We start from the raw sequence: 15,903 nt of genomic DNA on the forward strand, positions 1-15,903 counted from the left end.
ACTAGTTTTCAACACTTATGTCTTATCATTATGCAGAATTAATCTGACTTGAGATATGGAGTGCACACAAGTCCTGTTCCCAGATTCCGGCCATTCTTGCTGCTTTGAACATTTTCTTTCAAATTATCACACTTCTATTGCATGAAAAACTACCAAAAAACAGGACACAGGAAAACACAGAAAATTATGATGAAGCTTATGGAAGGCTCATGTTTTTAGCTCAGGCTTACCCTTTGTGTGAGCAGGTGATTGCCTGCATAGGATTTTAATTCCATCCATTAATCAAATAAAATGTTATCAATTTCAAAGCGCTCAGTAGAAGCTTAATATAGTGGGTTTTGGTGCACACTTCAAAACTTATCGTTATTTTTTTATGCTCACCTTGGGCGGTTCCCGAAACATCTGGTCCAGAGAGATAAACTCCAGGCTTGGTAGTAATTCAATAAACTGACTAAAAGAGTCTAGTTTTATTGCATGGCATCTCACCAGGGTGAGATCAAAAAGCCGAGTCCATCTTGAATGATCTATGGAAAAAACAAATGGGCTTATCACAATATATTTTCCTAAATACACTTTCCAAGTTTGAATAAATAATTATTCCTCTTTGACCATATCAATTTGGATTTCTTTTTCACAGCTATCATTCCAAAAGTGGATTCCCAGTTATTCTAATGAATACATTTTGCTGAAAGCCCCCATTTTCACAGATGGCTAGTTACACAGAATAATAAATACTATTAAACTAAAACAAACTCCACCCCTCTCAAACTTAAAATACATTCCCTTTGTTACATTTCTTGTTACATTCCCTTAAAATACATTCCTTGTACAGGTGAAATACAGAAAAATAACAAATCAAGCATCTTGGAAACTAATAGTAATTATTTCATAAGCCTAGAGCAGGAACATTGAAAAATATATATACTTTTGTGGCTGATCACAATGAGTTTAAACTCTACAGGTAAAATTCCATTAGCACAGCTTTCATGAATAAAAGTTTCCTCTGTTCATGAACTGAGTAGGTATTACTCATTGAATCATGAGTGGGTATCCATTTAATGTTCAATGAATGCATTCAACACCCTTTTACATTTGTAACCAGGGGTTTACGATGCCGGCAAGTTTATATAGCTTTTCATAAAATAATTCAACATACTTTATTAAAATACATTTTATATGAGGCTAGTCAAGTGGTTTGGAAACTACAACTAGTATTTAGGAACTGGAGTACTCAATAACACTCCTCTTGGTTTACATGTGCAATGAATACAATTAAATACCAAGCTATATTCAATAAATTATTAGTTTATAATCCCCTAAATAATCTATGATCAAGCTATTTGAGGAGCTGCCACTTTCAATACTTCCACCTATCCTTACTTGCTCTTTACACTGTATGGAAGATCCCTTTCTTATGATTACAATAGGGCTACAGACAGCTGAAGATAATTTAATGTAGACTTTAAAAAAAAATCTATGGAACCATCATGAAGACTCTGTTTGGAAATACCTCTAGCATTTTTTTTTTAAATATTTGGTTATGTATTTTACAATATATATCCAATATAAAATGATAATGCTCTAGTCCTCATACAAATAATCATTACATGAGTATTCATTACAACCACTATGGTTCATTTGCTCTTCCCCTAATTGTTGTGATTTTATGGTTTTAATTTTTGACTAATTTATCATATTGTATTATAAGCCACTTTACATTTTACAAAAAAAAGAATAAAATGTATTGAATAACAATGTTAATGTTCCGGTACCACCATATGAATTAAAATGAAATGGCTTTCTTAGATCAATCATATAGGCTGACATGATGAAAACATACAGACATCGAAGTTGACGTATATACAACAAAAATAATTCCTTAAAATAATCCATTTATTTAAGGAGAGGATATGTGCAATTTATTGAGGGACTTTACCAGATGTTAGTGAATACAATACCTGTGATCCAGCTACTTGGATTATGTAAATGAGGGCAGTTATATATGACAAGGTATTTAATAGAAGAGAAGACTTCATTTACTGCTTTCATTCCTATGTCTGTGATAATGCCTGGATTTTCAACCACATCAGCTAATCCATATTTCACTAGATCTGCATTGATCATTTTACCTAGATACAGACAAAGAAAAAAAAGAACCTTTTTCCCCCCATGACTTTATACAGCGATGCAGTCTGAATACTGGCCACAGCTACATTAACTCACCTCTTGATCTTAGAAAACAAGAATAGCAAAACAAAAGCATGCTTTCTAATAATCACAAACTGATCTGTAAGAGCTAACTTAGCAAACTATGCTAAGGTTAAATTTTAACCAGCCCCTACTTTATTTCTGTTTTAAAATACATCACCAACAATCAAGTCTGGCATAATTATTCTATTAATGTTAAAAATATGACAAAATAATGGGCTGCAAAATTGAGATATACAAAATCAGTAAGATGAAACACCAATATTCCATTATAAGCTACAGATACGAAGTTTATGTGAAAAAAACTTTAGCAAATTTCCTTATTTCTCCTACACAAAGGAATAAAGCTAAGTGTAAAACTCTACCAGTCTTGCATAATGTATAGCTTGCAAGCCACACATTTTTAAAAAATAACCAGCTGACTGCCACCAAATGTTACTGCCCATAAGAAGGATCTATAGCTGCCAGCTAGTTTTCACATCAATGTCCACCTCAAAAGGCACATTAGTACCTCTAGGTTTCATGGACACTGCCAGCTTTGCTCTTGTCATTGTGCTGTTAGCTGCCAAAGAGCTAACTGGCCCCTTAGCTATTCCTTTGTGACCCATAATTATTTTTAAGATATCAATCTGGTCCTTGGAACTGTGCAATTTGTGCAAGCCTGCTTTACCATATGTTATTGCTAAAAAGACCAGTATATACTTCGGTTATTTCCTTTGCACATGATTCTTCAGGAAATGAGAACTTCCAATATATTTTGCAATAAGATCTATGCACATTATCTCATTCTATGGTCTCATCAGACCAAGGTTTAATTTCTAAAAGAGAAATTCCCAATAATGTAAAGAGAGTTTTCCGGAGCTAATCTCAAGAAATGAAATGCTGTCCAAGCCATGTACTGTAGTACATACTATTATAATCAAGATTCCTTCTCTAAGTCCCAAGCAAGTTTGATGAACAACCAAGACTTTAGGGTTGTCTCTAGATTACACAAGAACATATCTTAACATTTGTACGCCTTTTAGGCAAATAATAAAATCCAGATCTACCCTAGCTGCTGATAGATAACCAACAGAAAGAGTGAAGGGTTTCATACACTGTAACAAAAACTCATCAACGTATCCAAGATGTAGGGTTTCAAACTGGGGAAATTCCAATTCTGCCATTTTTAGTGCAGAGAATACTCCATCTTTGGTTAGGGAAGGCTGAATTCGTACTTCATGCAACCTGAAAAAAATGAAAACCAAAGAAGGAAGTAAATGTTAATGTGAGTCCATTGATATTACAACCCTTGTTTTCAAAGCAAATCAACAACAGAACACTTTTATTACATCAATATTATTTCTTGGTAACATCTATTATGATATTTATCACATGAATTAAGTAAACAGACAAGCCATGGCAAAAAAGCAATACACTGCTTTTAAGAAAGCATAAACAAAACTGTATGTATTGGTAAATGGTAAACAGAATAGTAATTATGATAATGACTGAAGCCTGGGAACAGGCCCTAATCAACTGGAGTTCTAATTTACCACCAGCTTATCAGGTACTTAAGAGCCAAGGACCTGGCAGCACAAGGAAACAACAGCCAAGACTTAATAGCCAGTCATCAACACCCCAATCAACAACTAAAAAGCCACACATCCTTATCAGCACCACACAAAAACTATGCATAGAATAGCCCAAAGCACACATTCTGGTAAAGATGTTCTATGAGATGGGCTCTAGCAGGAGTCTAAAATCTCGGAAGATTAAGATGGTCCCAGTGACTAACTGAGATTAGATAATGGTAATTTACCAACAAATAGATTCATAAGACTGTTGACAATTACCTTCGTGCAGCAGTTATGATGAGGTAGCCAAGATCAACTTCCAAAGCATTCTTGCAAGCTCCTAAAACTATAGTGTGCAAATTTCTGAAGCCCCCTGAAAATCCAAAAAATAAACAAAAAAAGTAATAATTTCCATTGTGTTTCAGGAGCAGTAATCATATAATGTTGGAAGCTAAATTGAAAACACAAACTTTTTTATTTCTATTTCAGCGTTGTGTATGACTACTATTACTTAACAGATAAGAATCACTATTGGAAAATATGTGGCTTTGGAATATATGAAGCACTTGGAATTATTCCTGAAAAAATTAATCCAACAGTTAAATATTGACAAATACATACCTTTTCCCCTGAGTATGTCAAACAATCCCAGCACATATCATTCACTGCAATCTCTGCATACTAGTCTGAATCTTCTTTTCTAATATATTTAACCCTTTGGGGGTAGGGACTTATTTCTACTGCTCTCCCATGATCTGAGTCCCCACAGCTGCACTATTCTCCAACAACATAAAGATGTTGCTTTATTGTTATTTCAACAGTTAACTGTAACCAAATTTGAACCTCTCAAAAACACATGTTCACCAAGAGAACATTTTATCCCTTAAGCAGCCCAAAGGGAAGAATTAACTCCTTAAATTTCAAACATAAGAATTCTGTATGTTCAAATGCACCTAGTATCTTTTTTATATTAAAAGTAACCCATATCTTTGAACATTTTACCAATACTCATTTCTATGAAAGAGAAGATGAAGAAATAATGGGAAAAATATATATTTTTAATTCCAAAGAATTTACATACCAGATCTCCAGCTGTCTTCTACAACATGCTGAATAAGACCTCCAAGAAAAGGAACTCGAACCAATTCTAGATGTTCCAAGTTTCGAGCAGAAGCTAAGCCAGTGACCAGGGGAACATACTTCAATGAGTTTGTGGGTCCTACCGAAGAAAGAAAAAATGTAATTCAGATCCAGAGGTAGCTAAGTAAAAGCATAGAAATGTTAGCATATACTTTCTATTTTAATAATATTTCAAGCATTTCTATTCATGTGACAAAACTGTTACTTCTCATATAAATGCAGAAAATGCATAGATCAGGGGTGTCAAACTCATATCGTCATGGCTGTGTCAAGTGATGTATCGGAACTTTTTCCCCCTTTGCTAAACTGGGCAGGGGCAGGGCCATCACGTGATGCATCCGGCCTGCAGGCCATATAGATACAAAGATATTTTGCATACATTTTTACATTCTTGTAATTCTGCAAAGTCTTGGTAGGTTATTCCTGGATATATGGGATAAAATTTCCCTGTTTACCTCCAAATGACATAACCAAATCTTGTGTCATACAGGAGAAGGCAGCTGACACAACTTATCAGACAAAAATTGCTTCAATTTTCAAACTGTGAACAAGGAACAGCAATTCTAACAACTGAATCAGTATTAATCAGATTTGGAGCATAGACTGACATTGACATTACATTACTACTATTTGGAGAATAATCTACTTCTTTAAAATGCTTGGAATGTTTAGAAAATTGTACCATAACACATTTTAATCCAGATAACGTTTGAAACAGCAAGCCTGCCTTTACCTGCACAATTTCTCATGACAAAAGTGCGTAAGCTGATGCAAAGGAAATCCTTAAAAGGTTGTGGCTTGGTAAGCCTCACCCACTTCAGGTATAGATGCCTCAGCATTGGAATACAAGGAATGTCAGGGACATTAACTCCTAAAAAAATACACAGAGCAGCAAGCTGTGGTCAAAACCAGACATTTTACAGAGAAACACTGCAAGAATAAATGCTTTGGTTTGTCAGAAACAGGTAGTTCTCAACTTATGACAACTGGTAATAGAACTTCAGTCACTAAGTAAGGCATCATATTACCAGATCCAATTTTATGACCATTTTTATCATGGTCATTAAGCAAATCACATGGTTAAGTGAATTAGACTTCCCAATTTACTTGGCTTGTTGGAAGCAGGCTGAGAAGGTTGCAAATTGCAATCACGTGACTACAAGGTGCTGAAACCATCATAAATGTGAGCTTGTTGCTAAGTATCTGAGCTGTGATCATATCACCGTGAGGGTGATGTGACAGTCATAACTTCAAGGATTAGCTATAAGTGACTTTTTCTGAGGTCATAATAACTTTGAACTGTTGTTAAATGAGCTATTGTACGTTGTATTAATCCAGTAATACAATGTTGATAGTGAGCATCTACTTTACAATGTTGAAATAATCTATTTGTTTCATCTAATATGAATAGTAACCATCCTACTATTGAGAAAAATAGCAAATCTAATTCACAATATGTTCTGATTTCATAGTTTTTCAAAATGCTTAAGCTTAATATCAAAAATACATAATTCTTACCTACTAAGTGCAAAGTCTGAATTTTAGCTCCTATTGGTATTTTCAATTTATTTTCAGGTGGAATTGGGAAGGCACCATTACGATTACGAAACTTCCCTAGGATGTGAACCTGGGGCATGTATGTCCAAATGGCTTCTACTAGTTCCAGATGGGAAGTCTCAACACCCTACGTAGTATGGAAAAAAATCCAGAATAAACAGTCAAGCGTAGCAAAAATAATATTTATTTATATTACCTGAAAATTATTGCCAACTTACGAATAATTCTGTAAGCCATAATTCATAATAATTCATTAAACCAACTTCACCAATAATTATTAGTTGTACATTAGTTGCATATCATATATGCATTAAAAATAGCAAATCTAAAGCTCCTTGCTAAAATTTATAGCCTGCCTTTCTAAGAACCCATAGCATAGCAACCAATAAAATTATCACTTAAGTATCCATAAACACTCTTCAGACTGTTATATAAAACTATATCCTCCAGGACTATTTTGATAAACCACATGTTGATACATCATAGCTAGTTACAACATTAAACTTTCCCATTTTTGCAACTCCATTGCCAAATTATTTTTCCTCATTCTGCAACTATATACAAAACAAACATAGTGTATATATCATGTGATTTTATGTAGTACACTGTTCTTTCTATGCTATGTTTCATTCATAGATTGTGGACTTCTTATAGTAACAGACTGGGTTTTAAGGACCAACTTCTAGATTTAATTGAAAGAGAAAACTCCATGTGAGTTTTTAATTACAGTTGTTTCTGATGTGATAATGAAATCCAGTTTCAGTCATAAATTTGATCCATAAAATACAAACCCATCTGTCCTTCAAAATTGTCTCCAACATCTTCTAAATTTGTCCCTTTAATTCTTATCCAGAATGACAGCTGTCAAATGAAATTATGTATTCATGTTTTGAACACATACCAAGAGATTTGGGCAAGCCTGCAAAGCTTCTAGTACCCCAGGAATGCTGAAGGCTTCATAACCCCGAACCCTACGTCTGTCAAGATGCCTGGGATGAAGGCCATATAACTGCTCAATGTCTGGCATTTTCTTCAGCAAGGTTAGGAAGCTGGAATCTGTGAATCCTAGACAAACAATCCGTATTGCAATTTTTTTAAAAAAATTAAAAATAGGTTACGTAGATGCACACAGACAAGTAACTGTCTTTATTTTATTGTATATACATTTCCATTTTGGCATATTCTTTTGTAATTTTAGAATTTGAAGACAACAGTACAGAAAGATTGAGGAAAAACAACTATATGCAAAAAGATAAACATAATTGAAATAGTTTACTAATGGAAAGTGTTAAATATATATTTAATCAAAAAATATTTAATTTCCCAAAGTATAATTTGGTAAGTGGTATTACAGATCTGTTATAATGAATCACTAGTTTTTTTATCACACATCTTAGATTTTGTGTGTGTGTGAGAGAGAGAGATGAGGTTTAATTTCCACCTGAGTATATTATTCATATATTCCCAATTTTAAATTTTCCTTCAAAATGAGGAAAAGACATTTGGCTCATTGTTCTACAAGGCTTCCTTATTCCCTACTTTAAAGGGAAGCACTAAATTTGCCCTTTCTGAATCTGTAACTTGTCCTAAGTTTTGCTGACCTTTTAGAATACCTGCAAAACATTAGGCAATTTCAGACAGTTTCCATAGCTATCAAGAATAAATCCCCAGTGATTCTGGATAAAGATTAAATTTAAAGATTAAAGTTTCATTTCAGAAGATCCCTATTCCATTACTCCTGCCTAGCTGACTGCCTAATCAAAAGTTGCTTTCTCTTAAAATACATATTTTTAAGAGCTTCTGCCATCTCTTTATATGCCACCAGACTCAAGATTGACCCATCCTTCCATCCTTCCAAGGTAGGTAAAATGAGGACCCAAATTGTTGGGGGCAATATGCTGACTCTGTAAACCGCTTAGAGAGGGCTGTAAAGCACTGTGAAGTGGTATATGTGTCTAAGTGCTGTTGCTATTCTGGGAAGCTTTCCCATGAACACATAACATTTGTGGAAATTCTGGTTTTTTTAATGCAAAATAATCAAAGTTATCAAGTTTACAGCACCACTTACCAGTGGGCATGTACTCCCACCAGCGACCTGCGCAGAGATCCACAACTTTTACCACTCTTAGGTACAAGATGACAGCTTCCTTTAATTTCCGGGAGAGGCATTCCATGCACATGATATCCTGCAGGGGAAGATACCTTCAGGAAGGAATAAAATGGGATTAATTCTTAGATGGCTTCTTTCCTTTACTATTGTAGTAAAGAACAATTTGTATACTAAAGAACATCTATTAACAACTACAGCAAGAAATAAATTCAACAATAAATGAAAAGAGAACTGTAGTAAAACAGGTCATGTGATTTACTTATTCTTTTCAGTCATCAAGTAACAATTGTTTCTTTGAATCACATCCTAAAATATTAAAAAAACAAAGACATCACATGTGTACTTGCCATCCAATCATGGCAGCAGGACTACAAAATTACCATTTGGTAAAACAATGATGTTAGTTACCAAAGAGGATATTTGATGAGTCCTGTATCTTATAGTCATCCAAAGTAGAGAGTAAAAAACCCCTCTCTATAGTACAATTTTTTTATTTCATAGGCCAATGATATTCAGCAATGATAAATCATTACTGCATCCAGAGTGTTAATCTGAATCTTCTTTTTAAATGAAACTTTTAAAACAATTCAAAAGCCCCCCTCAGCCCCCTTGTCTCGAATAGCACAACCCCAAAGATAAGGGCAGGCCCTAATTTTGGAAAGCACTTAAGACCTGGCTCTTTCAGAGGGCCTTTGGATATGATGAGTATGGTTACTTGCTCCTGAAGAGTAATAATATCCTATACAAGTGGCACTAGGCAATGTGGGGATGATTATAGTTTTTTTCCTGCAACACAAAAGCATTCACAAAGTAATACTTGATGTATTGACATAACGTTACCCAAACCTCTAAAAGGAAGCAGTTAAATGTCAACATTAGGCAGATGCTTGTAATCACTGACCATTAAAGTGAATGATAGGAGATATTAAAACAAAAACAAAATCTTTTCTTACCTAAAGATATGGCAAAGCACTTCATGTGAAAGCTGGTTCATGTAGTCTTTCAGCTCAGCAGCTTTGATGCATACAGGACTTTCCCGGTTTGTGGAATACACTTTCATGTTTTTTCGTCTAGGCCCCATTTTGATTGTATTTGACGATTGTAGGGTACTGCACTTCTAAGAACAGTGAAACTGAAAGAGAAACTTAAAATAGGTGAACAATTCTAATGGCAACTTAAATTAGCAAAAAGTCTATGTAAAACTTGTATCTGCACAAAGCTTAAAAAACACAACACAGAAACTAAGAGCAGCCTTCTGAAAAGATGTGTTATACTCTCCACTATCTTCCATTTGGATATAAAGATGGAAGACACTTTCTGATTAGGAGAAACCAGTTTGTAAATGAAACTCAAGTCAGATCTCTTGTGAAAAATCATCACTAGTGATAATGAACAATTACAATTAGTGTTCCATTTATAGAAAGCCAAGGAAAATATTTTTGGTTAGCCTAGTCCTGCATGACTCCCCTTGAGTTCTTAACAAATAATGTCATGCATTCATATTCAGTCGTAATCACAACTGATTCCAATGGGGCTTATCTCAAATTCAGAGAGAGTTGCTAACATAAATAATAAAGGATTAAAACTAGATAGCAAATTTCAAAAGACATTTGTTCTTATAAGAAAGTTATAAACCAACTCTCCTGCTGTTTTAGAAATAAATCTCACTGAATTTAGCAAACGATAGTTAAATCAACATCCATAAATTAATTTAGAAACGAGTGGCCACTTTTTGTAAAAAATGTTAGAAATTGGATTTTCTGTACATTATTTCCCACCAGCCTCCCTATTTACAACCTTCCCACAACTGTACCCTGTACAATTCCTATAACATGTAGCCTATAATTTAAAAATCAAATACTGAATAACAAGTTCATCAGTATGCAAGATTTTGCATCTGTGTTTGAATCACAAAGAGTCAATGGAGTAAATAAATGCATTATTCAAAGGAATTAGCAATTATACTACAGAATATACCACAGATTTTTTTTATACATAATCCAGTTTATGTGAAGCCAGTAACTGTATTTTGGTAACATGTAATTATGAATACTTGTTCTGTGAGAATCCTTTTATCGTACTAAATGGAAAAAAATCATTACAAATTCTGTAAAGTGGCATCAACCATGTGCTACTATTGTAATTCCCCTATTGTGGGTGCCCCAAGACCATCCCAAGGCTTTGAAGAGCTCCAATATTCTACTAAGCTTCACTGGAAGAAATAAAAATAAGACTCATTTGGTATGTCGGAGGCTACAATGGAAACCATAATAAAGCTGACCTCCATCTCGGGTTTGTTTGTTTTTTTAAGACAACAGGAATGAGGAAAACACAAGAGTTGCTTGTCAAGTCTGAAAGTCAACAGCAAGACCAAGTCCAACCGTTCAACCCCAGCTGTGTAAGCCTAAACAAGTCAGTGGGGGGAGGGGGTTAAGTGTCTCCCTTGTTCCTCCACAAGAGGCGAGGGTCCCTTTCTCTTCCCTCCTGCCCTCTTGAAGCTCCATCACCAACCCTTCGCCCTTCCTGGGCCCCCAAATAACTGCCGAGCATTCCTTCTCAGTCCGCTAATAAGTAGGCCGCGGGTGCTCAGGCCAACAAGACACGGGGGGGGGAGAGAGAGAGAGAGAGAAGGCTGGTCATTCAAGAGCGTCGTGCCCATCCCCGGAGGGGCTGCTCCCCTCTGTTGCAATCTGAGTTGTCTCACCAGTCTGTCCGAGAAGGGCGGAGGTCAGAGATCAGCGCTGAACCCCCCCACCCCCCAAACGGTCTGCCGTAAGACACTCCCCCTCGAAAGCCATAGCAGAAACAGCCCTGACTGCCCAACCGTCAACTGCCCGCCCCCCACCCCACCCACCCACAGAGCACCACCAGCGACCAACTCCGAATCTCTTCCCCTGGCCGCCTACCTTTCCTCATTGAGACTCTAATCCGAGCAGCTCAAGAGACGCTTCCACCCCCCACCCAATGCCTCACAACACTTCCGCTTCCTGTCCATCCCTCATCACTTCCGCAAACTCTGTCCCTCCTCCTCAAGAGAGAGAGAGAAAGACGGACGAGTGGCTCCGCAACCCTCACTTCCGGCACGCTAGAGACCAGATTTAGGTCCGGAGGGAAAGAGATTTATAAAAGCCGTCGCTTCTTTCATTCCCTTTCTGCCTTTGCTCTTTAAACCTGGTCCTCTCACCACACTAATTTCAACCTGGTTAGAAAATTGAGCAGTTCTCCCCCCCACAAGCATTGACAAATCCATAAATTTGGTGATTAACCTAGCCTTAAAACATTACTCCAGTCTTTTTTGTTCCCCTCATAGATATTGCAGCTCTTTGCATCTTAAATCGTTTTCGCTTTTACTTGAAACTGTTGGCATTGCATCAAACGAAGTTAATGTAACTTTTTTTTTTTTAAACTCTTGAGCCTTTCAACCTCGTCCCCGGGGGTTCTAGTTTAAATGCTTGATTTTTAAACCCTGGAAACAATTGTCAGAACGTTTTAAAAAATCGCGCAGTGAGAAATTGGATATAGACGTTTATGCATTTTGCTCCTTCCTTCCTTCCTTCTCAAATGAACAATGGGTTTAGTATAACGCCTTTTATCCAACAACAACAACGGTATTTTCATGAGAGCATCCAATCAAAGAGCAAGTGGGCGATGCCCTGTGAAACTCTCCCCGCATATGGAGGACGGCGTCATTCGGGAACCAGAAGTACTTCCGAGGACCTCTTTGGACTGGAATCCCTGCGTCCTGCTGCCTTAGCCAGCATGGCCACCACGCTGCTCCTTCGCCGCCTGTCTTCGGCTGTGGCCGCTCGGCCTCCCCGACGCTATCTGGGCGCGGCGGCAACGGCGCATTTCCAGCACCTGCTGGTGGAGAAGAAGGGGGCCGGGCAGAGGGTGGCGGTGATCCAGCTGAACCGGCCGAAGGTCCTGAACGCGCTTTGCGACGGTCTGATGAAAGAGCTGGGCGAAGCGCTGGACGCGCTGGAGCAGGACCCGGGCGTGGGTGCCATCGTGCTGACGGGCAGCGAGAAAGCCTTCGCCGCTGGCGCCGACATCAAGGAGATGCAGCACCGGACTTTCCAGGAGTGCTACGGCGGCAACTTCCTCGCCCACTGGAACCGCCTGGCCAGCGTCCGAAAGCCGGTCATCGCCGCCGTCAATGGCTATGCGCTGGGCGGCGGCTGCGAGCTGGCCATGATGTGTGACATCATCTACGCGGGCGAGAAGGCGCAGTTCGGGCAGCCGGAGATCCTGCTGGGTACCATCCCCGGCGCCGGCGGGACGCAGAGGCTGACCCGAGCGGTGGGCAAGTCTCTGGCCATGGAGATGGTCCTGACCGGGGAACGGATCTCGGCCCAGGAAGCCAAGCTGGCCGGCCTCGTCAGTAAAGTCTGCCCGGTGGAAACACTGCTGGACGAAGCCATCGGCTGCGGGGAGAAGATCGCCCGCCACTCCAAGCTGGTGGTCGCCATGGCCAAAGAAGCGGTCAACGCCGCCTTCGAGCTCACCTTAGCCGAGGGCAACCGCCTGGAAAAGAGGCTCTTCCACGCCACTTTTGCCACGGAGGACCGGAAAGAGGGGATGAATGCCTTTGTGGAGAAGAGAGAAGCCAAGTTTAAAGACCAGTAATTCCTCCCACGCGGTAGTGGCCACAGTGACGGTGGTGGGCTAGGAATGCAATTACATTTAGAGAAGACAATACAGAAGACGCTTTGCCAAAAGAGGCCTTGATTTGCAATCCCTGGACCCTAACATGGCAGCTACCTCCTTGTCAGAAAGTGGTCCCAGCTCTAATTATTGGCACCACTGTGTGCAAAAATCAATTTATTTGGAAAGTTGGTAATTAAAAATAAAAGTATCCCAATTTCCCTTAAAAGTGATCTTTGCCAAATGCTTAGGATTGCATAAAAATGGAAGCTTTTGTGTCCACAGTAAATGGACAAAAGTTCAAGGTGAAAGGAATAGTTATTACAGCATTAGAAGATGGATTGATCTATCCAGAATCTTATAAATTCTTTTATCTTAGTAATAAATCTGAGCTTTAGCTACCACTGCTATGGAGTGAGGTACATCTGGTGTGATTGCATGTGGTTAAAAAGTTCCTAAGCTCAAGAATATACTGATGCATCAAATACTGGTCAATGGAAACACTTCATAAGCTAGAGTTAATAACAAACCAGTAAGTGAGAAACTGCTCTGTCATTGCAACTGAAACTTGGTGAAAGCATTCCATCCTGGATAGTGCTGTTCGCTTAGGTGGATTTTTAACATTTTGGCTTATTTTCTTTTGAGAGCAAGCATCAGAATTTTATTTTTAATGTGTGACAGTGTGTTCACAGGAAAAAAAATGACAGTAAAAGTTATCTTATAAGCTAATGAAAAATGCAGAAAAAAATATTTTCACGTATTCCACTGATTTCTTAATTGTAATAAAAACTTAATAAAATGACATTATTTAAAAATGGATTGTATCCCTTGCCTATTCTGCCTTTCATCTATTTTTTTAAACAAATAGTTTTATTCAGATATATTCAGGAGTAATTCTGAGGTAAAAGCAGAGTTGCTTACTCCAATAGTGAACATCATATTTCTCTTCATTGCTGCTCTTAAAAGCTTTTTGCCCAAGACAGCTAATAGAAATGTCTCTAAATTTCAGCACTCGTGCATCAGCCATTGCTTCTTTGCCCTATAATTCACAAAGCTATGTGTAGGCTATTTCTGTCTCAGAAGGCAATCTGGTTCTGGGTTGGGCAGCCCTGCTCAACTACAGTTAGATATGGCTTGCTGACATCTCACTAGAACTCACTGCAATGCACTTTATATTGGGTTGTCCCTGAAGAACACTGAAAGCTACAACTGGTACAAAGAGACCAACCTCAGTAGTTAGGAGCACAACCTGGTTTATCTAAATGACACTTCTATTGCAGGAATTACTCTGCAAGAGTTATTAGTAAGCTTTTGGGTACAATTCAAGGTGCCAGTTGTCATTTAAAACCTAATATACCTCTGGGTCTGACAACATCTGAATATCTGACAGCTATTTCAAGTGGATTGCCCCACTCAAGAAGAGCTGGAAGGTAAGGTTTGTTCTGGGAGTGATTTCTTTTTCAAGGTATTGCTACACTTTCTCTGAACAGTGAATGCCTGGAAATTAGAGCAGATGCAACCCTGCAAATCCTTGGAAGACCGTGAGGACCTAGCTTTTTCTCAGGATTTCAATAGGCAATGGTATGAATTCCCTTGTAGAAGGGATATTGATAGCTAGTTGACTTTTCTTGATGTTCTTTAATGGTATATAGCCCAGGGGTCTCCAACCTTAGCAACTTTAAGACTTGTGGACTTCAACTCCCAGAATTCCTCAGCCAGCAAATTCAGGGAGTTGAAGTCTACAAGTCTTAAAGTTGCCAAGGTTGGAGACCCTCAGTATAGCCGATAACCTGGTATTGGCCGGGTATTTATCCTAATCCTATATTAGATAGGAAAATCCCTGATTTCGGAGACCACAACAAACATAATTTCTAATGTTGGATTTTCTCTGTTACCAGAGAGACATCCCCCCCACTTTTGTGGAGTACTGTGAAGCTGTTACCATGGCAACTGCGCAGTGCTGTACAGTAGAATCCATTTTAAGGTAGTACGGTAGAAGTCATTTGAAGGCACAACAGGCTGTACCTTAACAGAACACACACCCCAAGGGGTGTTAGGGGTGTCTTACCACCACAGTATTTGTTTCCAGAAAGTAAGTAATCTGTGTACAAAGTTTGGTTGAAATTGCTCAAGGCGTTCTAGAGTTATGCTGGAACACCTACCCACCCACATAGATGCACACACACAGCCATATTTATATATATAGTTTATATATAACATTTCACCCCATTATTGTATGTATAGATAGTCCTCAGCTTACAATCACAATTGAGCTCAAAATTTCTGTTGCTAAGTGAGACGTTAAGAGAATTTTGCCCCCTTTTATGACCTTTCTTGTTAAGTGAATCACTGTAAGTCAATTAAGTTAGTAACACGGTTACTAAGTGAATGTGTCAGAAGGTCACAAAAGGTGATCACATGACCCTTGGATACTGCAACCATGAGTCAATTGCCAAGCCTTCAAATTTTGATTACATGACCATAGGGATTCTGCAACGGTTGTAAGTGTGAGAAACAGTCAAAAGTCATTTTTTTCAGTGCTGTTGTAACTTTGAACAGTCACTAAATGAACTATTGTAAGTCAAGGACTACCTGTACTTGTGAAATTATTCAGCTATTGTTTATGAGCTGAAGTGGAAGTTAGGAACACTGGTCAATGTCCAGAATTCAGGATTATTAGTAAAATGT

General features: G+C 38.1%; 2 protein-coding genes across 3 annotated transcripts in view; one reads left to right on the forward strand and one right to left on the reverse strand.

The window, feature by feature from the left end:
• The window catches only part of FBXO38 (F-box protein 38), a 29,308-nt gene extending 17,719 nt beyond the window's left edge, over window positions 1-11,589 (reverse strand). For both annotated transcript variants that reach the window (XM_087955478.1, XM_087955477.1), the window contains exons 1-11: window positions 11,478-11,589; window positions 9,525-9,703; window positions 8,530-8,663; window positions 7,363-7,526; window positions 6,423-6,588; window positions 5,638-5,775; window positions 4,846-4,983; window positions 4,044-4,137; window positions 3,305-3,435; window positions 1,959-2,129; window positions 382-524 (exon numbers count right to left, since the gene is read on the reverse strand). In XM_087955478.1, the coding sequence (XP_087811604.1) occupies window positions 382-524; window positions 1,959-2,129; window positions 3,305-3,435; window positions 4,044-4,137; window positions 4,846-4,983; window positions 5,638-5,775; window positions 6,423-6,588; window positions 7,363-7,526; window positions 8,530-8,663; window positions 9,525-9,652 (1,407 nt within the window). In that variant the 5' untranslated portion in view covers window positions 9,653-9,703; window positions 11,478-11,589. The remainder of the gene's footprint in view (window positions 1-381; window positions 525-1,958; window positions 2,130-3,304; window positions 3,436-4,043; window positions 4,138-4,845; window positions 4,984-5,637; window positions 5,776-6,422; window positions 6,589-7,362; window positions 7,527-8,529; window positions 8,664-9,524; window positions 9,704-11,477) is intronic.
• A 468-nt stretch (window positions 11,590-12,057) lies between these two features.
• Window positions 12,058-14,030, forward strand: ECHS1 (enoyl-CoA hydratase, short chain 1). The gene has a single exon (XM_026688518.2). It carries the CDS (start codon window positions 12,100-12,102, stop codon window positions 13,195-13,197), a length of 1,098 nt encoding a protein of 365 aa, XP_026544303.2. The 5' UTR covers window positions 12,058-12,099; the 3' UTR covers window positions 13,198-14,030.
• The last annotated feature ends 1,873 nt before the right edge of the window (window positions 14,031-15,903 follow it).

This window comes from Notechis scutatus, chromosome 2 (genome assembly GCF_049901735.1).
Source record: "Notechis scutatus isolate UNSWTSFEM ecotype Mainland chromosome 2, rNotScu1.2, whole genome shotgun sequence".
Lineage (NCBI taxonomy): Eukaryota > Metazoa > Chordata > Lepidosauria > Squamata > Elapidae > Notechis > Notechis scutatus.